Here is a 23,602-nt window from a genome sequence, read left to right as displayed (position 1 = left end):
AGGGGGGGGAAGCTCGAGGGGGGGGGAAGCTCGAGGGGGAGGGGGAAGCTCGAGGGGGGGGAAGCTCGAGGGGGGGGAAGCTCGAGGGGGGGGAAGCTCGAGGGGGGGGAAGCTCGAGGGGGGGGAAGCTCGAGGGGGGGAAGCTCGAGGTGGGGGGAAGCTCGAGGGGGGGTGGGAAGCTCGAGGGGGGGAAGCTCGAGGGGGGGAAGCTGGAGGGAGGGGGTGGGAGCTCGAGCGGGGGTGGAGGGGGGGAGCTCGAGCGGGGGTGGAGGGAGGGGGGGGGAGCTCGAGCGGGGGTGGAGGGAGGGGGGGGGGAGCTCGAGCGGGGGTGGAGGGAGGGGGGAGCTCGAGCGGTGGGGGGAGCTCGAGCGGGGGGGGGAAAGCTCGAGGTGGGGGAGCTCGAGCGGGGGTGGAGGGAGGTGGGGGGAGCTCGAGCGGGGGTGGAGGGAGGGAGGGAGGGGGGGGTGGAGGGAGGGAGGGAGGGGGGGTGGAGGGAGGGAGGGAGGGGGGTGGAGGGAGGGAGGGAGTGGGGGTGGAGGGAGGGGTGGTGGAGGGAGGGAGGGGGGGGTGGAGTGGGGGTGGAGGGAGGGGGGGGAGGGAGGGAGGTAGGGGGGGTGGAGGGAGGGAGGGAGGGAGGGAGGGGGGAGGAGGGAGGAGGGAGGGAGGGAGGGGGGGAGGGGGGGAGGGAGGGAGGGGGGGTGAGGGAGGGAGGGGGTGTGGAGGGAGGGGGGGGAGGGGGGGGTGGAGGGAGGGAGGGAGGGGGGGAGCGGGGGTGGAGGGGGGGGGGAGCTCGAGCGGGGGTGGAGGGAGGGCGGGGGGGGAGCTCGAGCGGGGGTGGAGGGAGGGGGGGGAGCTCGAGCGGGGGGTGGAGGGGGGGGGGGAGCTCGAGCGGGGGTGGAGGGGGGGGAGCTCGAGCGGGGGTGGAGGGAGGGGGGGGAGCTCGAGCGGGGGGTGGAGGGAGGGGGGGAGCTCGAGCGGGGGTGGAGGGGGGGAGCTCGAGCGGGGGTGGGGGGGGGAGCTCGAGCGGGGGTGGGGGGGGAGCTCGAGCGGGGGTGGGGGGGGAGCTCGAGCGGGGGGTGGGGGGGAGCTCGAGCGGGGGTGGGGGGGAGCTCGAGCGGGGGTGGGGGGGGAGCTCGAGCGGGGGTCGGGGGGGGAGCTCGAGCGGGGGTGGGGGGGGGGAGCTCGAGGGGGAGCGGGGGGGAGCTCGAGCGGGGGTGGAGGGTTCCTTGAGGAGCACAATGTCTTGAGTAAAAGCCAAATTGGATTCCTGCCAAACTATAGAACATCCGATCATATCTTCACCCTGCAGACCCTAATTGACAAACACGTTCACCATAACAAAAGCAAAATCTGCGCATGCTTTGTCGATTTCCAGAAGTCTTTCGACTCCATCTGGCATGACGGTTTATTCCTGAAACTTATCGAAAGTGGGGGTAGGAGGGAAAACATATGATGTAATTAAATCAATGTATACAAACAACAAATGTGCAGTTAAAATTGGAGACAAACAAACAAAATACTTCCCCACAGGGGCGGGGGGTGACGCAGGGCTCGCCAATCTCACCGACACTCTTTAATATTTACATAAATGGATTGGCAAAACTACTTGAACAATCTACAGCACCCGGCCTCACCCTATATGAATCCAAGGTTAAATTCCTCCTCTATGCAGACGACCTGGTTCTGCTGTCACCTACTAAAGAGGGGCTACAGCAAAACCTGGACCTGCTGGAGTCGTACTGCCAGACTTGGGCCCTGACAATAAATCCCCAAAAAACCAAAGTCCTTGTGTTCCAGCAAAGATCCAAACATCAGGGACCCAAAATAAATTTCACAGTAGGAACAACCAAAATTGAACAAACCACTAACTACACATACTTGGGCTTAAAAATCAGTTCTACGGGAAACTTCAAACTGGCTGTGAATGAACTGAAAGAGAAAGCAAGAAGGGCTTTCTATGCCATCAAAAAATCAATCCAAATAGAAATCCCAATTAGCATTTGGCTCAAAATTTTCAAATCAGTAATTGAACCAATTGCACTCTATGGCAGTGAGGTATGGGGACCGCTAACTCAACAAGAATTTGCAAAATGGGACAAACACCCAATTGAGATCCTACATGCAGAATTCTGTAAAAGTATCCTCCGGACTCAAAGGAAAACAGTAAACAATGCATGCAGGGCGGAACTAGGCCAATATCCATTAATAATCACTATCCAAAAAAGAGCCACCAAATTTTGGAATCACCTACAAATGAGCAATCCCCAATGCTATCACTACGACGCCCTGAAATGCCAAGAGCTGACCATAAAGAAGAATACCCTCAGTCAACTAGTCCTGGGACTCAGTGAAGTAACTACTAACAATACTAACAATAACCAGCCCCAGGACAGTGACAGGGTAACACAAAGAATTCGACCCAACACAATCGTCGCTAAGCAAAAGGAAAAATATCTGACATATTGGGCAGAAACAACAAAAACCCAAAGCAAACTCAATTGCTACTTGGCCCTAAACAGACAATACAACATAGCTGATTACCTGACCATGGTCAAGGATAACAAACTGAGAAGAACCTTGACAAGGTACAGACTTAGCGAACATAGCCTAGCGATCGAAAAAGGCAGACACAGGCAGACCAGGCTGCCAAGAGAGGACAGGATATGCTCTCACTGCAGTCAGGGAGTGGTGGAGACAGAGATGCACTTCCTCACAGCTTGTGGAAAATATCAGGGCATCAGGGAGAATTTCTACCAAAAATTCTCACAAATATGCCCTGATTTCAGAAATCTGAATGACAACCAAAAACTCCCATTCCTACTGGGAGAGGAGAGAAGCTGTATAACACTGGCGGCACACTATGTTACAGCTTGCCATGAACAGAGGGACAACCAGTAAACTAAGAAAAGAATATATATAAACAATGCGAATGTATATTTATACACTCAGGGATATACCTGTTTATACACTGTATGAATAGAACTGCGTTTATGTGCTAAACCATAAATGTATTTTGATGCTTTGGCAACATAAGATGTAACTTATCATGCCAATAAAGCGATTTGAATTGTGAATTGGGTGGGGGGGGAGCTCGAGCGGGTTTGAAGCAGGGAAGGTGGTTGAACGCGAGCCGGCCGGTGACGTCAGCTCCAGCTGTGCGCGTGGTGGGCGGTTGCTGGAGCGCGCAGCCAATGACGTGCTTCCGGTGGGTTGTTCGGCGCTGCAGTGAAGGAGCTGGAGCGGCGGCTGCGCGCAGTAAGGGGAGGGAGGGAGAAGGTGTTTAGATAGCGGCACTCACACAGCATGCGCACCGGCTACTGACACGCTCAGCATGGCCGAGAAAGGGAGACTCAGCTTCACCGGTTCGTCCGGCCTCAACAAGCCCGTCCCTATGAACCTCTTCGCCACCTGGGAGATAGACGGCTCTTCGCCCAGCTGTATACCCAGGTACAAGGCAGGCGCTGCTGGGCAAGGCTGGCATCTGGCATCGGGCTGGAGCATTAATCTGGCAATGGGCAGTAAGGCTGGTATGGGTGCAGGAGTAAGGCTTTGGTGGGTACGGACGTGAGTGGCACGGGTTGTGAGTACAGCTGGTAAATGGATGGGAGACCAGGCTGGCAGGGATTTGGGCAAAGGCTGGCATAAACAAGGTAAGTGAGTTGCCATGGGGCAAGGGTTGCAGATCAGGTCCAGAGCGGTACAAGGGGCAGAAGTGGTAAAGATAGGCAAGGAGAGACACGGTTGACTGCAAGGCTGAAAGTGTCATATTGGAGTTTGTGTGTGCATTTGGAGTCAAACCCCATTCAGCCATTGTTTTAAAAACAACTGCTTTGTCAGAACTGTGGATCCAAGATGCTTTCTCAGAAGCTTGTCCAGCAGAAGCCTGTTGATTTAGGACAACACAGATTTAAATGAATGTTTGGGACTAGGTATTGGATAGGAATGTCCACAGTCTGGTGCCACCAAGTTAAAAAATAATCGCACATAGTGGAGAAGAACGAGCTAAGTGTCCAGCTGATCACTGCAGTCATGTAGCTGTGTATTATGTACAAAATCAATATTTAAAACACTTGGAGTGTAACTGCAGTCCAAACATTTTGCTGCAAGGTGTTTTCTTGAATGGTCTTGGATTTAGGTGTTTACTGGTATTCTGGACTGCATTGTTTCTTGTGAAATTTTACATTGTATTATGTAATTTAGCATAATGATATTGGAGATCTGTTACTTTCAACTGTCGAATTATTTTGCTGCGATTGGTTGATTTGCAAAAGCTATTTGTCATGTTAGTTACTGGTATTGGGAGCAAAGTCTCAACCCACGTACAATTGAAGCAGGCAGTGCTGAAGGGAGAGTATGTGAACAATCTATGCTCAGCAGTGGCATTGAATGCTTAGGCATTTTCTCCTCGCTATATTATAAATTTAGAAACGATTGACTAACATATTTACCAGACAGCGAAGTGATTGACGGCCAGGCTTGACAAAGGGCAACATAATGAACCTTAAAGTATAGAATCATGAAGTGCTCGATAACTCTTCAACGCCAGTGTCTTTTTGTGCCTTGGGCATTCACGCCAACTGAAAATTATGTCAAAGCAGAATTCTGTGTTTACACTGGGGTGTCGCTAATGTCGGATGCATTGTTTGAAAAGATTGTGTAAGTTGTCATAATACAGACAGTAGCCTACACTGTACAGTACATGCAGTATGTGAAAGTAGGAGTGACTGCCCATAACTGCACATGTTTCTGTCATGGAGTGAGGGAAACCTGAATGGTATGAGACCATGTTCAGTACCATAGAATGCACTGTAAAGACTAGATTTTTTTTATAGCTTGCTCTGCTTGATTTGAAGGATCTGCTGTCTAGATTGAAAACCATAGTGTTATTTTCTTGATGATTTTCTCTGCCAATTTTTTTCTTCTCCTTTCCTGAAGACGTTTACTCCTTGCTGGGGTATCGTTCCACGGGCATTGGTTGCTCTCTGATACCTTACTGTAATGGCCCTTGTTTTCTGTGACTGAGTGTCGGGGGGCATTGCAACCAAATCTGATCCTGGTGTTCCCATCTGCCGGGATCATCATGTATCAATCAATACCCAGGCTGAATTATTTTACGAACATATGGGAATGACGGGCAAGAAAAGACCAGCTGGCCCATCAAGCCTGCCCCCCCACACATGATGCCTGGAGCATCATGATTAGACAGTTCCCGCCCATCCCTGCAGCCATGTAATCTCCCAGGAAAGGCAAAAAAAGCAATGTGGGGAGGTAAAAAAAAACTCTTGAAAATTCCTCTCCGACCCCATCAGGTGATCAAAACCAGTCCTGGAGCTCACCCCTTCCTTTCCTAGCCGAGGCATGCTGAGGCTAATTTAAACCCAATCGCCTTTCCCATTGTTACCAGCTGACTCGTAACAGATTGGAGATCAAACCTGTAACCTTGCGGGTCAATTTGGCTCAGTTACTCGCTGGGCAATTTGGCTCAGCCATCAGATAGTACTTGGAGACTAATGCCAGAAAATGATGCGTAGCCTGATTGCAGCGATTAGTGGGAAACTCCTCATTCTTTCTGTTTAGATATGCACTGAATTTTAAGAAAAGCTTTTAGTCCAGAGTAAATGCGGCTCAGCTTAGAAATATGTTGCTTTGCTGCTGTGTAATCTGTGTTTCTTTGGAGAAATGATTCATTTTGATTACAGTTGACCTTTTGCCAACTTTGATTTTTTTTAAATCACTCTTGGTGTTAAACCAGGAAAGCTCAATTTCTGCCATTCAGTAATGCACAGAGCTGTAATTGCCACTCTCGCTGTTCCAGCAGTGTTGTTGGCTGAGGGATGAATGTTGGGCAGGGCACCGGGAGAACTCCCTGGTCTTTTATCACCTGAACAGGCACTTTTAACAAGTTAGCACTCCCTCAGTACTGTAGTGGAGTGTCCGCCTCGATTATTAGTTCAAATCCTGATCACAACTTGAACCCAAGAGAGGGCCATTACTCAGCCAAGGTGTGTCACAGTGTATATCTCAGTTTAAGCCAGAGTGGCACTTGCAAGTGCACGTGCTGATGACTGTATTCATTGGAAATTGCTTGTGTTAATACTCTGATTTGTAAATAAATATTAATCTTTACTGCTGAATTTTTTAATATAATAGTGGAAAGAAATGATGTAGAAATTGCAGTGCTATATTCTTGATGGTTTATAGAGTAAACTTATTGAGCGTTGTAAATTACATTCCACAGACGAAGAAATTTGCAGCTTCAAACCATGGCTTGCATTAAGTTAGTCAATCTCGACCAGAGTGAGAATAAGGCACACCAGTTGGAGCAGAGGGAAAATACTGGGGTCTGCACTGAGTTGCAGAGGTTCTTGAATTTCATTTTAAATGTGATTGCTCTTCAGACACTAGCATTGAGTCTGATCAGTCTTTGCAAATTGAATCTTTTCGACTTAAATTACACACACGTTTTATGTAACATCTTGGGAGGCGACAACAGTTTGTAACTAAGTTGATGGTTACAATGTAGAATTAAACATTCAAAACCAGTGAGTTTTGTACTGTGTTCCTGGAATAAATACTGTGCATATATTATTCCTTTGTGCACTTGTTTTGATGTAGGATCCTGCAGTCCTCTGAGGGTTAGGTAATTGAAGCAGTGCCAACAAGAAACATGACCATTAAACTAATTTCACAAAGAACTGTATTTGTTTCATACTTTACTGTATTAAAGTTTGCAACATTTATATAGTCCGTATTATTTAATCACTGCCATTCCCAGGCAAGGCTTTGCAAGTTGTGATCACTGTCACTATATTTTTGACTTACTAGAGACATTGCTGAGACAGTTGGAGCTTTCGAGTCTGAGATCGATAGATTTATGTTAGGTAAAGGTATTGAGGGGTAGGGAGCTAAGGTGGGTAAATGGAGTTGCGGTACAGCTCAGCCATGCTCTAATTGAATGGCAGAGCAGGCTTGAGGGGCGGAATGGCCTCCTCCTGTTTCTAAAATGCTAATGTTGTCCGGTGAAGAACAGTTATCTCCTCAGTCAGCAACTGTCAGCTTGCTGCCCCTGTGCCCTGGCAATTGACCAATGAACACTGGCAACTGGCATTAAAGCACAGGCAGTTCTGTCTGTTTTGCACTTGTTATTTGCTGGTTTGTCCTGTTTGAATTTTGTGGCCCTGGAAGTTTAAAAAGGGCTGTTTTTAGTGCTGGTGCCTCATTAGTGGTTAAATCCCAAATGACCTGTTGTGTCTCCTAGTTTCAGATGTATGTTAATTAATGGGACGATGGGCTCCATGGTGCACACCATGTGCCAAGCTGACAAAAAGCTTGGACACCCACGATTTTAGATAATTGTACTTTTTTTGAAAGACACCAGCTCTTAGCTGACCAGAGAGTTGTTTTTGATTACCAAGGCTTTGTACCACAGCATTTTACAACAGCATTTCCTATTGACTTGGATGATGGGTGTTTTTCTTCAAATTACGTGGGCTGGTTGCACATCCCAACAATTACAGTGGAGATGTTTGTCGAGAAATGTTTAATCCCATGAGCAACATCGAGCAGTGTCTTGATAATTCTGCCACTAAAAAAAGAAAGACTTGCATTTCTATAGTGTCTGAGTTAATAAGATAATCTGTATTAGTGATGTTGGATGAGAAGTAAATATTGTCCAGGACACTGAGAGAATTCCCCTGCTTTGCTGCAAATCATACCATGCGATCTTTTATATCCACCTGAGAGGGCAGACGGGACCTCGGTTAATGACAGTGAAGCATTTCCTCAGTACTTATGAGAGGTCATCGACCTGAAACATTAACTTTGTTTCTCTCTCCACAGATGCTGCCTGACCTGCTGAGTATTTCCAGAATTTTCTGTGTTTATTTCCTCAGTACAGCACTGGAGAGTCAGCCTTGATTATGTTCTCCGGGCTCTGGAACTGGGGCTCGAACCCACAACCTTCTGACTCCGAGGAGAAGGTGCTACCTCTGAGCCAGGGCTGGTTGAACACTGAGGATATGCATCAGGGACCCTTTGGCTACAATATCCAATGGGTGGACCTGACTGAATAATACAAGGATGTTCGAGAAAGCACCAGATGTCCATAATATTTTTATAAATAGTGCTTTCTGTTTTTTTATTTCTACCCTTCCCATTTTCTCTTCCTCCTGCTGAAGCTGGTGAAATCAATGGAAACAAAAATAGGGCTGCTTCTATAATGGGTGACTCATCTGTAAACATCAGTTTAACGGCAGGGTGGGCAAGCTGAAAATCTGCTTCAGTGTCCCTTATCTGTTTGGCTGGATGATCATCACAAGAGGAAAAAGTCTTGTTTTGCAAAGCAGTGCCTCCAGGCTGGTGCTCCAGTGCAGTACTGAGGGAGTGCTGCTCTGTCAGAGGTGTAGTCTTTTGGATGAGACGTTAAACCGAGCCCCCGTCTGCCCCCTCAGGTGAACATAAACATAAATGCAAGTCTTTTGTTCATTTTCCTGGTCAAAGCTGAGCAATATGTTTTCTCTGTTTGTTTATTTATTATTTCCTTGATTATTTTGAGGTTTTTTTCTACCTAATAGGTGGATGGTATTGCAAGTTCTTAGAAACTATTAATACTTATTAAAGGGGGAGATTGCTCATCTCTCGTATTGTTCTTTCTAACGTATGAAAAACCAACAACCAAAGTATCAAGCTCAGGCACAAGGTATGTTAACGCTTTTACATAGTTGAATGCAGCTTTAGTCAGAAGGGAAAAGGAGATCAAAATGGTGGTAAGTGAAAGATTAAAGTTGTAATGGGAATATGGGATTTAAAATAAAAATGACAACAGAAAATGTTGGCTTCTGAAAGGGAAAAATAGGTTACTGTTTCAAGTCTGACTCTTGTGTTACCTTGTCAACTGAGTTGTTGCCGAGAACTCGGGGTCTTGGAATTATTTAATTGCCTAACCTAAAGCAAATGAAGCCTTGGTGTTTCATACCTTTATTACATGGGGAATAGCAGATGACTGTGAATGCATTATGAGGATGTAACAACTCATTTGCTGGATTTGTGTAATGATGGTGAATGGGCAGCTTGTAATGTTTGAGCAATGCGATGAAATTACTCATTGCAATCATTCCAGTGTATCTGTCTTTTTAAAAATGTATTCTGTTAAATTTGTTAGTTTATTTGATTTTAGGTGAATTTTGTATTCTAGCAGAAGTTACCAGTGCTGACTGTGACTTTGTGCTCCGTAGCATTGATGCACGGTGACATTCTCATCAAAGGATTGTTTTTGTAATGTCATGACTGAGTTTAACAAGACGTAACCCATAGATTATAACTCTGAAGTGAACCTGCATTACAAAATGACAGGTTGTGCAGAAACACAGAACTCTCTGCAGTTTATCTGATGGTTTTATGTTTTCCAGAAGTCTTTCTGTGTTTGTTTTATTTCTGAATTTTACGAGGGAGCTTGTTCTTTGGATCAGTGTTGACTCTATGCCCTCAACACACTGGGTTCTTCATTATTACTTGAGGATGTTTCAATATTCCAGATCTCGGTCATCCGTTTCAGCAACATTCAAACTGCTCAGTTTCATAGAGATAACCTTTTGGCCAATAAACTCTTAGTGACTGAAAGTACAATCTTGGGCCAAGTTTGTAACATGTTACCGTGCCAATTTGCCCTCCTTATTTGGCTGTTCTGGACCCAGAAAATTGAATTTGTACTGAAAGTGTTAAGGTGAATAGAGAGAGTGTTCATAATAAAAAACACGTTATTACAATAAAAAGAGACTGCATTTATATAGTGCCTTTCACAACCTCAGGATGTCCCAAGGTGCTTTACAGCCAATGAAGTACTTTTGAAGTGTAGTCACTGGTGTAATGGAGGGAAACACGGCAGCCAATTTGCATGCAGCTTGTTGATGGTATCCAGACTCATGTATGAAGAATGGCCACTTGGGTGAGGTACCGGAGAATGACCAGATAATTTGTTTAATGATGTTGATTGAGCCAGGACAGCAGGGTGAACTCCGCTCCTCTTCTTCGAATAGTACCATGGGATCTTTTGTGTCCACCTGAGACGGCTTAACGTCTTATTCGAAAGAAGGTATCTCTGACAGTGCAGCACTCTCCCAGTACTGCACTGGGAGTGTCGGCCTAGATTTTGTGCTCAAGTCTCTGGAGTGGGGCTTGAACCCACAACCTTCTGACTCAAAGGCGAGCATGATACCAACTGAACCATGGCTAACACCATAGGAGATTAATTAGGAGAACGCCTTCAGCTCCCTCAGTGAACTGTTCAATGCGAAACTGAGCCGTGCAATCTAGCAAGATCCCAGATCAATGTCCAGGACGCCCCATGTCAGCTGATCTCAATCGGGCTGGTGGTAGCAGCCCAGTACTATGTTGGGTAGAAATTAGCTCCTGATCGCTATCCAGAGACCACTGCTGGAAAGGTTGCTTGTTTAGACATTGAGCAGGGACAGGATTGTGTTTGGTTGCAATGCCTCCTACAGTTAATTTGCTTGTTGACGCTAACCAGACTTGTGTATGAAGAATGGCCACTTGGGTGAGGTACCGCAGAATGGCCAGTGCTTCTGGAACAGTATACTGGCAAGAGTCCATGCTGTTAGAAATGGAAGGGACAACATTGGAGGAAAAGGTGAGACACTTTCAGTTTCTTGATGCCTCCCCAGATTTGTTTTTAAAATTAGCTTGGGTTAGGTGCAGGGTAAAGCTCTCTCTGCTCGCAGTGAAAAATGTTCCTCTGAATCAGTATGACATTTTCATATTCCAGACTAGCTATCCTTCTGGCCTCTCTTAGTGTGATTGCCAATTTGTACTGAATTGTAAATGCTCCTGTACTGTAGATTTGTTCTGATTGTAAGCTAGGTTCCAGTTCGCTTCCGCTAGGACCCATGTAAGAAGGACGTTCGTCCCATCAGACTAGGCTGCTTTTGACCCTTCGTTCCGGAGGTGAAAGAACACTGGTGACTGCATTGTTCAATCTGGATTTTGGCTTTTAAAGTCCACACTGAAATGACAGTTGCTGGCAGATAGACTTGCAGCTTTTCATTCCTTAACTGGACAGTATCGAAGTATTTGAGGGGGCTGTACAGTGTGGAAATATTCTTCGTGATCCTGCACTTCTGATATTGCTAGTGGCTGTATTCTTGTCCCTGAACAGCAGCCAACAGTAAACATGATCCTTATATTTTACTCATGAAAGAAAGAACTTGACTTCATATAATGCCTTATGACAACCTCGGGACACCAAATGACCATTGAATTACTTTTGAAATGCAGTCACTAGTTGTGTAGACAAATGTGATGGCCAATTTGTGCACAGCAAGATACCATAAAGAGCAAAGTAATTCTGTCTTTGGTGGTGTTGGATGAGGAATGTTGGTCAGGACACTGAGAGAACTCACATTTAGTCTTCAAAGCCATGGGATCTTTTAAGTTTATCTGAACAGGCAGAGGAGACTGTGGGTTAACACTTTGTCAGAAAGACTGAAAGACAGAATGAACATTGAAGGTGAATTAACCATGATCTACCCTAATGGAGCAGCTAATTTATAGAGTCTTATTATGCTGAAAATGTCTTGCCACTCAGCTCCTTTCCCATCCACTGGCCTCTACCTTGGAGTATGTTCATTCTCCCTTCCTTTTTAAAGGAAATTTTACTTTGGTAAAAGTGAGTTTTTGTTTTTTTAAAAGAAATATTCTTGGAGATTGCCCAATTGGTTTAAATGTAATGTGTTGTCAGTCAGATTGACCCCCATCCACCCCCCCCCCCCAACCCCTGGGACCATTGAAAAGAATCAGTGGTGGGGATAGGGAATAGAGGGCAGTGGAAACTAGAAGATTTAGCTGAGGATTCTGAAGAAATTGGAAATGACTCACTGGTCACCAATGCTGCAACACAACAGCTACAATTCAAACAGAAATCCAGGAGAGATTGGGAAAGCGAAGAAAGTGCCAATAGGGTAATTACATAAATGAAAAATAGCACAGACATTTAAGATAAGAATTGGAGCCAAAAGGCAAACCTTCTTGCTAGTCTGGCTCCATTTCAGCCCCATGCTCCTGATCTTTGGCCACCCTATACAGAGGGGGTGTGTGCGGCAAGTAAGAGAATCTTCTCGTGTGTCTGCTACTGGGCCTGGCTAGTGTGGCTATTTACAGGTCCAGGTTGGATGCGGCCCGTGGGGAGGGTCGCACTGGCTGCCTGCCTCTTTTCCGCGGTTTTGTCTGGCTGGGTGCCCCTGCAGAAGGGAGCACGTGGTGCCCGCTGGTGATGTCTGAGGTGATCCTGAGGTACAAACGACGTAGATAGGACAAGGAAGACGGTTCTGTTAAAGGAGTATGAGCAGCTAGGGGTCAAATTAAAAAACAGAACCTCAAGGGTAATAATCTCTGGGTTATTACCTGAGCCACGAGCGAATTTGGCTAGGATAAATAAAATTAAAGAGTTAAATGCGTGGCTCAAAGACTGGTGTGGGAGAAATGGGTTTTGCTTCTTGGGACACTGGCACCAGTACTGGGACAGGAGGGAGCTGTTCCGTTGGGACGGACTCCACTTGGCCAGTGCTGGGACTAGAGTCCTGGCGAATCATAAAACTAGGGCTGTAGAGAGGGCTTTAAACTAATTAGTGGGGGGGAGGTTTCTAGAGAGCAAATAATAGAAATGACAACGAAGAAGGTCATAGACTTAGCAGTGGGGGAATTAAAAAACAGAACGTGTCAGGAAGGGACAGAAGGTATGGAGTAAAAAGTAAAGTACTAAAAGGGGAAAAAACAGGAACTAAGTGTTACAAAACATATTTGAAAGTTCTTTATCTGAATGCACGTAGCATTCGTAACAAAATGAATGAGTTAACGGCACAAATAATGACATATGGGTATGATCTTGTGACCATTACAGAAACATGGCTGCAGGGTGACCATGACTGGGAATTAAACATACCAGGTTATTTAACAATCAGGAAGGACAGGCAGGAGGGGAGGTGGGGTGGCTATGTTAATAAAGGAAGGAATCACTATAATACAGAGAAATTATATTGGGTCAAAGGAGCAGGATAGTGAAACAGTTTGGGTGGAGATAAGGAATAATAAGGGGAAAAAAACACTAGTGGGCGTAGTCTATAGGCCTCCGAACAGTTGCAACTCTGTTGGATGGAGTATTAATCAGGAAATAGTTGAGGCTTGTAATAAGGGAACAGCCATAATTATGGGGGGTTTTAATTTTCATATTAACTGGACAAATCAAATTGGGCAGAGCAGCCTTGAGGATGAGTTCATCGAGTGTATTGGGGATGGGTTTCTTGAGCAGTATGTAACTGAACCGACCAGGGGGCAAGCAACCTTAGATTTGGTCCTGTGTAATGAGACAGGATTAATTAAAAATGTCCTAGTAAAGGATCCCCTTGGAATGAGTGACCATAACATGGTTGAATTCCATATTCAATTAGAGGGTGAGAAGGTTGGATCTCAAACAAGCGTGCTGAGCTTGAATAAAGGAGACTATGAAGGTATGAGAGCGGAATTGATTAGAGTGGACTGGGAAAATAGATTAAAGGGTAAGACGGTACATGATCAGTGGTGTACATTTAAGGAGTTATTTTACAACTTCCAAAAAATATATATTCCACTGAGGGGAAAAAAGGGTGTAAAAGAAAAGATAGCCATCCATGGCTAAGTAAAGTAATTAAGGATAGTATCCGACTAAAAACAAGGGCATATAAGGTAGCCAAATCTAGTGGGAGGATAGAAGATTGGGAAGTCTTTAAAAGACAGCAAAAAATGACTCAAAGATTGATTAAGAAAGGGAAGATAGATTATGAAAGTAAATTAGCAAAAAATATAAAAACAGATAGCAAAAGTTTCTATAGTTATATAAAAAGAAAAAGGGTGGCTAAAGTAAATGTTAGTCCCTTAGAGGATGAGACCGGGAAATTAATGGTGGGAAACATGGAGATGGCAAAAACGCTGAACAATTATTTTGTATCAGTCTTTACGGTAGAGGACACAAAGAATATCCCAACACTGGACAAACAGGGGGCTCTAGTGGGGGAGGAGCTAAATACGATTAAAATCACTAAGGAAGTGGTACTTGGTAAAATAATGGGACTCAAGGCGGATAAATCCCCTGGACCTGATGGCTTGCATCCTAGGGTCTTGAGGGAAGTGGCGGTAGGGATTGTGGATGCATTGGTAATAATTTTCCAAAACTCCCTGTGCTCAGCAAAGGTCCCGGCAGATTGGAAAACTGCTAATGTAACACCCTTATTTAAAAAGGGTAGTAGGCAGAAGGCTGGAAACTATAGACCTGTTAGCCTAACATCTGTGGTTGGTAAAATATTGGAGTCCATTATTAAGGAGACAGTAACGGGACATTTGGATAAACATAATTTAATAGGACAAACTCAGCATGGTTTCATGAAGGGAAAGTCATGTTTGACAAATTTGCTGGAGTTCTTTGAGGAAGTAACATACAGGGTGGATAAAGGGGAACCAGTGGACGTAGTGTATTTAGACTTCCAAAAGGCATTTGACAAGGTGCCACAAGATTATTGCTCAAGATAAAAAATCACGGGATTGGGGGTAATATTCTGGCGTGGGTGGAGGATTGGCTATCTAACAGAAGGCAGAGAGTGGGGATAAATGGTTCGTATTCAGACTGGCAACTAGTGGTGTTCCGCAGGGGTCAGTGCTGGGTCCCCAACTCTTTACAATCTATATTAACGATTTGGAGGAGGGGACCGAGTGTAACATATCAAAGTTTGCAGATGATACTAAGATGGGAGGGAAAGTAGTGAGTGAGGAGGACATAAAAAACCTGCAAGGGGACATAGACAGGCTAAGTGAGTGGGCAGAGATTTGGCAGATGGAATACAATACTGGAAAGTGTGAGGTTATGCACTTTGGCAGGAAAAATCATAGAGCAAGTTATTACCTTAATGGCAAGAAACTGGAAAGTACTGTAGTACAAAGGGATCTGGGGGTCCTGGTGCACGAAACTCAAAGTTAGTATGCAGGTGCAGCAAGTGATCAAGAAGGCCAATGGAATGTTGGCTTTTATTGCTAGGGGGATGGAATATAAAAACAGGGAGGTATTGCTGCAGTTGTACAAGGTATTGGTGAGACCGCACCTGGAATACTGCATACAGTTTTGGTGTCCATACTTAAGAAAAGACATACTTGCTCTCGAGTCAGTACAAAGAAGGTTCACTTGGTTAATCCCGGGGATGAGGGGGTGGTCATATGAGGAGAGGTTGAGTAGATTGGGACTCTACTCATTGGAGTTCAGAAGAATGAGAGGCGATCTTATTGAAACATATAAGATTGTGAAGGGGCTTGATCGGGTGGATGCGGTGAGGATGTTCCCAATGATGGGTGAAACTAGAACTAGGGGGTATAATCTTAGAATAAGGGGCTGCTCTTTCAAAACTGAGATGAGAAACTTCTTCACTCGGAGGGTGGTAGGTTTGTGGAATTTGCTGCCCCAGAAAGCTGTGGAAGCTACATCATTAAATAGATTTAAAACAGAAATAGATAGTTTCCTAGAAGTAAAGGGAATTAAGGGTTACGGGGAGCAGGCAGGAAATTGGACATGAGTCTAGGTTCGGAATGGTCATGGCCCTGTGGGTAGTGGAGCGGGCCCAGGGGCCGTGTAGCCTGGTTCTGCTCCTACTTCTTGTATTCTAATTCTGTTAGATTTCAGGAGATGGTTTTATTCCTGTTCCTGGCTGGGGTGGAGATCGCCTTTACAGAAGGTAAGTACTGTAGAAAATATAGGGACAGAGTGATCTCCTGGACGAGTTTCGATTGCCTAGATGGGTCGGAGAGGAATTTCCCAGATTTTTTTTCTCCCAAATTGGCCATTGGTTTTTTTATCTGGTTTTTCGCCTCTCCCGGGAGATCACATGGGTTCGGGTGGATGGAGAGTGATAGAAGATTTGAGGTTAGGATCAGATCAGCCATGATCTTATTGAATGGTGGAGCAGGCTCGAGGGGCCGATTGGCCTACTCCTACTTCTTATGTTCATCCGCAACCAGTGGGCACCGCAGGGACTGGAGTGTGCAGTGGATGTTTTAATTTGATAAGTTTCCTTTTTCCTTTTGCTTAATTTCTGTTATTAGTTGTGTCGCTTTAAAAAAAAAGGGGGGCACTTTTAAATTTGGGTTTGTTAGTTGATGCCACTGGGGCCACCCCGTGCGTCCTTATTGGTTGCATTATAAAAGGCATTCCATTCAGTCGGGCAGTCTGCCCTCCGGCAGTAGAATTTTTGATGTCTGATTGGGATTTAAAAAAAAATTGTTTTGGACATAAACTAATTCTGTACCAGCAGCATTTTATTATTACTGAAGAAAGTGCAGCTATGGGTTTGATTATTAAAAACCGTTATGTCATTTGTTGTCGTGTTGTACAATCCCTACTCACTATCCATTCAGGGAAAAAAACAACGCTCCTGGAACCATATTCCCTGTGTCTCTTGCTCCAGGCACCATGACCCCACCACTGCTGTCAACTGTGCTCTGACCTCTATCTTTGTCCTTGTCGCCAGCAAAAGTCTCCCAACGTCACACTCTTCGCTGATGTACATTGGCTCCCTGTGCCTTGAGTTTAAAGTCCTTGTTTTTAAATCCCTCCATGGCCTTTCTCCCCCGCCCTATCTCTGCACCGTTTTCAGCTCTGTATCCCTCCCCCCAAGCTCTTCAATCCTTTGACTCGGGCCTCTTTTTCCATGCTCCTTCCTTCCCACCACTGACAGTCTTTAGCTCTTGTACCCTACATTCTATAATTCCCACCCTAAACCCCTCTCCCTCCCCCTCATTTAAAAAATCTCCTGAAAACCCAGCCCTTCAACCAAGCTTTAGGTCACCCCCTCCTAATCTCTCCTTTCCTGGCTCTGTGTCCATTTCCCACATACCTTCTATGAAGACTTTTTAAAGTTGGAGATGGGATATAAATGGAACTTGTTTCAGTTAATGGCCAATCATCACAAAATGCATGGTACAATTCGGGTTATTTTTGCGATTTATTTGCATGGGCATGGCCTCAATGCACCCTGTCCCATTTGCCCATCAGTTTTAGTGTTTATAATTAGGATGGTAGTATCTGACATTTTGCTTAAGGTGGAGTGCTTGACACTGAACTGAAATGTTGAGATCTGAATTTGAGATACTGACACTGAGAATAGACAAAACCAAATTCCCAAACTGTAATCTTTTACTAATGTTGAAATGTTGTACTCCCTAGTAGTGTAGCGACTACAGAAAAATTAAAGTGGGGAACCATTATGAAAGGAAAAAGGAAAGAACTTGCGCCTTTCACGACCACAGGACCTCAAAACACTTTATAGCCAATACTGTTTGAAGTGTATTCACATGGCGGAAGCCAATTAGCATTTGCAAGGTGAGATAATGACCAGATAAACTGCTTTTTTTTTAGTGATTGAGAGATAAATATTGGCCTGCTCTTCGAATAGATTTTTTTATTCGTTCATGGGATGTGGGCGCTGCAGGCAAGGCCAGCATTTATTGTCCATCCCTAATTGCCCTTGAGAAAGTGGTGGTGAGCTGCTGCCTTCAGCCGCTGCAGTCCATCTTCTTTGTAGGCCATTTCAAAGGGCAGTTAAGAGTCAACCACTGTGGGTCTGGAGTCACATAGAGATCAGACCAGGTAAGGACAGCAGATTTCCTTCCCTAAAGAACATGAGTGAACCAGATGGGTTTTTACAACAATCTGGTAGTTTTATGGTCACCATTACTGCTACAGGTACACTACCCTTTATCTGAAAACCTCGGGACCAGCCGTGTTTCGGTTTTCGGAAAATTTCGGATTTCGGAAGGTATTTTATAAGACTGGGAAATTTGTCGGGGGTGGGGGTCGGCGTCGGGTCATGTTTTATGCCACTTTCGGTTTTCAGAGGTTTTCTGTTTTCGGAAGTGCGGATAAAGGCTATCCCTTATCCGAAAGGGGCGGGGGGGGTCGGCGGGGGTCGGGGTCGGGGTCGGTCGGGGTTGGCGTCGTGCATACGGCTTACTCTGCCCTGCTCAGCGTAAGTCGTGCGCCACTCTGGTCTTGTCGTGTGCACGACTTACGCTGAACGAAAAAACCTTCGGTTTTTAGAGGGTTTCGGTTTTTTATTCCAGATTTATTTAATTAACTGAATTTAAATTCCCCGGCTGCAGAGGTGGGATTTGAACACATGTCTCCAGATCATTAGTCCAGGTCTCTGGATTACCAGTCTAGTAACATAACCACTATGCTACTGTACCCATTATTGTCATGGGATCTTTTATGTCTAACTGTGAGGGCAGACGAGGCCTCACTTTAATGTCTCATCCGAAAGACCGCACCTCTGACTGGGTTATGTGCTCAAGTCTCTATAGGGGCTTGAACCCACAACCTTCTGACTCGGAGACAAGTGTGCTACTGCCACTGAGCTGAGGTTGCCACCCATGACCTGATTATAGACCATTCTCAAATGCTAACTAATGATGCTTGTTTAGGAGAAGGCTGCGAACCACAATGGGTAAAGGAGTAAATATATGCTTCAGAAAAACAAGAGTACATGGGAAGCAACGTTCCCTGTATATTTTTGGTGCATGGCCCCTTTAACGGGCTGCGTGGTATATTCACATTTTTGCGCATGCGCGGTTTCTTGCATTGAAAAGCTGAAGAACGGCCTGTGCTGGACCTCCCAATGGCTGTTTAGCGGAAACGTTGATGTGAAGTACTCCATACTCCGTCCACAACAAACCCGTGTACCAAGCAGAGGCTGCTGTCAGTGTGAATATTTCAAGAATTGCATTTCCGCAATTGGCTCCTCTCTGTTGTAGCTTCGTAAAAACCACTCTGTGGATGTGTAAATATGTGGTAAGTATTTTTTTAAAGTTAATATCCTCAATCAAAACTATTATCCGAATGCTTATGGTCCATGCTTGCATGTCTGAGCGCTCTTAAGAGCACACAAATACGCCTGCCTATTTTGTAGTATAACTGGAGCGTTGGCTGCCTTTCAATAAACTTTACTTGTACAGTGCATTACTGTACTTAAGTACAGCAAAGTCACATGAACATGAGCAATCCTTTATGTAGTGTACAATAAGGATTCTTTCTCACTGACAACCCTCCCCCACTTAATTAAAAAATATTGTTTATCTTTTTGCCCCGCTGCACTACACATCATTCTGCCATCAAGAAGATGTGTAGATAAGCTTTCGTGCTGGTGTTGAGGCAGGAGATGAGCAGCTTCACCTCTTTGTGGAGGAAGAGCCCAGTCTCTCTCTGCTCCTCACCTGATAACTGGAAACAGAAAATTATTATTTTCAGAATCGTGGCACGCACATGCACTAGAACATCAGTGAGCTATGCCAGTCCCCACCAATTATTGTTTACATTGTCCTGTATTATGTCAATATATATTATGGAATGTTACAGCAGAGAAACAGGTTATTTGGCCAATCAACCCGGCGCTGGTGTTTTTCCCCTCTACTGTGACCAACTCATTCCATTTAAATCAATTCCTGGAGGTTGCATCACTTGACCCCTCTCCTCCAACCACCCTGCCTCCATACTCCCGCCATTGGGCGCCCAACATGTCCCTCCTCACTGTGCCCTGCCTTCCAATGCCAATTAGATAGCGAACAGACACTTTATTCCTAATTAGATGATTCTTGACTGTCAGTCAAACAGCCTTTTTTCCCCATCTCCAATATTTTTAGAACGAATAAACAAAAGTTTTCAGAAAAAATGAAAAATAACACACCTTTGATTTCTCTCCCGGGTTGCTCACATCAGTGTCCGGGAGATTAATCTTTAATTCCTGGAGACTCCAGGACAATCCTAGAAGGTTGGTAATATTATTCCCCACATGAGTAGGACTACTCACTTTGCTCTCTATATCCTTTACTAATCTTTTTCAAGTCCTTTAGATTTTCTTTTTAACGGCTTTTGTTATGGGCAGTTTTCTTTCCTCTGTTTCATAAGAGGTGCACACAAAGATTTCAACTATATCTTTTAAATGTGAATGTTAGCAAAAATAATTTGAATTCAGCAGTAAGATGCAGCTGTGCCGCGTTGCAGACTGTTCAGGGTACAAATAATTTCAGCTGTGTGCTATATAGTACAGGTTGTTGCCGAGTACTGAATTTCTTCCTTGCACACCTCTGCAATGATTCTATCACAGAATCATACAGCACAGATGGAGGCCATTTGGTCCATCGTGCCTGTGCCGGCTCTTTGAAAGATTCCCACTCACCTGTTCTTTCCCCATAGCCCTGCAAATTTCTCCTTTTCAGGCATATATCCAGTTCCCTTTTGAAATTTATTATTGAATCTGATTCCACCACTCTTTCAGGCAGTGCATTACATATCATAACTCACTGTGTTAAATTTCTTCTCCATCTCCCAACTGGCCTCTTTGCCAATTATCTTAAATCTGTGTCCTCTGATTACTGACCCCCCCCGCCAATGGAAACCATTTCTATTCTATTGTAGTACAGTAGTATGGTTGGTCTCAATATGTGGAACTTTTGTCCATCTCAATCTCTTTGACATAATGGGATTGTTCTGTATTTTGAATCTGATGGAGTTTGACTGGGAAGTGTGTTGTATGTTCACTTACTGTGCAGCCGTGAGATTTGTTTTAGCAGTTTCACTTAGTCACGTGCTGGGAGATTCATATGGCAAAGTAAATCAATATTTACCACTCCTAACCCTTCCCTTGGTAGCTTAAAGTGAGGGTTAATGTAATATCTGGCTTCCTCTGGTGCTCTCCTAGCTCTGAATAATCTATTGCAACGATATGCGAAATATCTTGTGTGTGACTGCATTTTTTTTATTCACAGAAGCTTGTCTTTGATCTTGCTTGAGACCAAGGGAATCATTTAAAACATAGTTTTCATGGTGTCATGATTGAATATTTTTAACAATAAAAATGGTGACATACCATCGCTGGTCTTGAACACTAGGATATTATCAACAATTTTGCATCAGATGCAGCCCATTTTACCTGCATTAGCTGTCGTGTTACACATGAATCCAAAATACAGGCTCCAAACAGCTTGTGCAATACAAAGAACACTTTAGTGTGTATTTTTCATTGCAAATTTTTGTTGAATATACATAGTCATAGAGTTGTACAGCACAGAAAGAGGTCCTTCGGCCCATCATGTCCACGCCGGCCATCAAGCCCTGTCTATTCTAATCCCATTTTCCAGCACTTGGTCCGTAGCCTTGTATGCTATGGCATTTCAAGTGCTCATCTAAATGGTTCTTGAATGTTGAGGGTTCCTGCCTCTACCACCCTTTCAGGCAGTGAGTTCCAGATTCCAACCACCCTCTTTTTCCTCAAATCCCCTCTAAACCTCCTGCCCCTTACCTTGAAACTATGTCCCCTGGTTATTGACCCCTCTACTAAGGGGAAAAGTTCCTTTCTATCTACGCCCCTCATAATTTTGTACACCTCAATCAGGTCCCCCCTCAGCCTTCTCTGCTCTAAGGAAGACAACTTCACTTACCTGAGATAGACATTGGCTGTTTTGGAAAGATTGTTAGACCTTTTAGTCACTGGATAATGAAGTCTTACGATTGGCTAATGGTGAATTTGCTTTGAGTGCTCTCCGACCCTTGCTCGAACTTCAAGAGCAGTGCTGTAAACTAACTGAGAGGGTGTTTCTGCCTCTGAGGGACTGAGACTTTTGAGTGACGCCTCGGAAAGTAGCACAACTGAAGCAGCAATGAAAATGCTTCCTTTGATGGTGCTGAGTGTGAAGGATCATGCTTAAAACTAAAATGTGCATCAGCCACCATGCACACGTGGAGTTGTTTTCTGCACCTGTTGTGGGATCTGCCCTCCACAGGGAGCTAAGGCTGTTACTGAGTCAGGCACCTTCCACGCTGGTTATTTACCACTTTGCCGTCAGGTGAGCTGTGAAGCATACATTTACCAAGAAAGAAAGAACTTGCAATTATTTCCATTATTAATCGCACCTTCAGGGTTTCCCAAAGTGCCTCACCTCCAATGAAGTACTTTTTGAAGTGCAGTCACTGCTAATGTAAGCAAGCACAGCAGCCAATTTGCACACAGCAAGGTCCCACAAACAGCAGTGAGGTAAATGAGCAATTAACTGTTTCTGTGTGTTGAGGGAAGAATGTTGGCTAGGGCACTGGGAGACTCCCTGCTTTTTTTGATTGTTCAAGTGGATGTAAAAGATCCCATGGAACCAATCAGAGGGGGCTTCAGTTTAGCATCTCATCTAGGAGACAGCACTTCTGAAGTACTGCGCTGGAGTGCCAGCCTATATTAACTGCTCAAGTCTCTGGAATGGGGCTTGAACCAGAGGATTGAGAGTGCTACCACTGAGCCAAGCTCAAGGCAATTTTGATTTGACTGCTTTAATTGAAGTACTGTATCCAGATTTATTAGGTATTGTGCAGCAGATATATAATTGTGGAATGAGTTTGACCCCTTAAATGCTGTTGAAGGCAGTAAACTTTAAAGTGTAGGGGTAGAACTTTTAAATATTAATATCAATTTGAAGACAACTAGTCAATTTGAAAACCTGTTTATTAGCTTGGGTGTGAACCCTTTTAGAATTGCGGATGATGTAAATCGGGACAAACTCAGTGAACAAGGTACAATTTCTTAAGCTAGTATGACCAAGCTATGATGTGAGAGGGGAGGCTTCAGTGGTTTAGGCCTATAATATTAGTAAAATGTAAATGATCTGGGTCACAGCTCACAGGTTTTTTAACTACAGCAATATTCAGTAACAGGAGAAAATATTTAGAATTTCGTACAAATCGGTAAATTGATTTTTCCTGTGCATGAGAGTTCAAAAAATTAAGTTGTCGTTGGGCATAGTCCTGTTTAGTATGTTCCACGGCAAAGTCTAGACTTGTGGAATCAGATAGTGGGCTTCATTACTAATGCATAGATGATGCTCTAAATCTGTCTGCATTGGTTAGCTCTTTGGAATCAGTGATAGGGTGGATCTGTTCTAATGCCTTGTGAACTCTTAACAATCAGCTTTGTATAGCTATTTGTGCACGTACCCTTTTTCTTAATGTTGGATCTGTACAAAAATTGTCATCTACATGGCTTTGTTTCAGTTGATTTAAAAAAAAAAAAAAAAAAAAGTTCCATTGGAAAATAAGATGCAAATATTTTCAGTGTATAGTCTATTTGGGTGGTGTATGGTTTGTGCTTTCACTACCTCATGTCTGTCCACAGTCTTGGTTTCCCTTAGGAAATGAGTGGTAAGAAAAAAAATTACTTTCATCTCATTTTACATTTACATCACTTCGGGCAGTAATAGTGGCAAAATGCTAGTGAGGAACCAGTGCCCTCCTCCTCCCCTCCACCTGTTGAGTACCACTAATATGATGACTCCTGCAACAGGGAGGTGGGCCCTGCTGGTGACGATGAGGAGCAAATCTGTGTGGCAACCGGTTATTGCCCTCTTGTTGTTGTAATGTTTATTGTATGGCTGACTATCATTTGATAAGGGAAGGGCAGAAGGTACTGAAGTGGTGCTGTGTACAACAGCTCTGTTTAAAAGCATGAATTTGAGCAGGCAGTCAATTTTATTAGACAAAAAGCTA

At 44.6% G+C, this 23,602-nt stretch overlaps 1 protein-coding gene across 7 annotated transcripts in view; it reads left to right on the top strand.

The window, feature by feature from the left end:
• The first annotated feature begins 3,207 nt into the window (after nucleotides 1-3,207).
• The window catches only part of pacs2 (phosphofurin acidic cluster sorting protein 2), a 292,002-nt gene continuing 271,607 nt past the window's right edge, over nucleotides 3,208-23,602 (top strand). For 4 of the 7 annotated variants that reach the window (XM_086003653.1, XM_086003649.1, XM_086003652.1 and 1 more), the window contains exon 1: nucleotides 3,210-3,447. In XM_086003653.1, coding sequence (XP_085859779.1) covers nucleotides 3,332-3,447 — 116 coding nt within the window. In that variant the 5' untranslated portion in view covers nucleotides 3,210-3,331. Of the gene's footprint in view, nucleotides 3,448-3,505; nucleotides 3,651-23,602 lie in introns of those variants that run through there. The other 3 variants (XM_086003651.1, XM_086003648.1, XM_086003654.1) reach the window with 3 other exon arrangements.

Source organism: Somniosus microcephalus, chromosome 12 (genome assembly GCF_052327205.1).
Source record: "Somniosus microcephalus isolate GS21.2 chromosome 12, FLI_Smic_1.0, whole genome shotgun sequence".
Lineage (NCBI taxonomy): Eukaryota > Metazoa > Chordata > Chondrichthyes > Squaliformes > Somniosidae > Somniosus > Somniosus microcephalus.
This window is presented reverse-complemented; position numbering and strand designations above follow the sequence as displayed.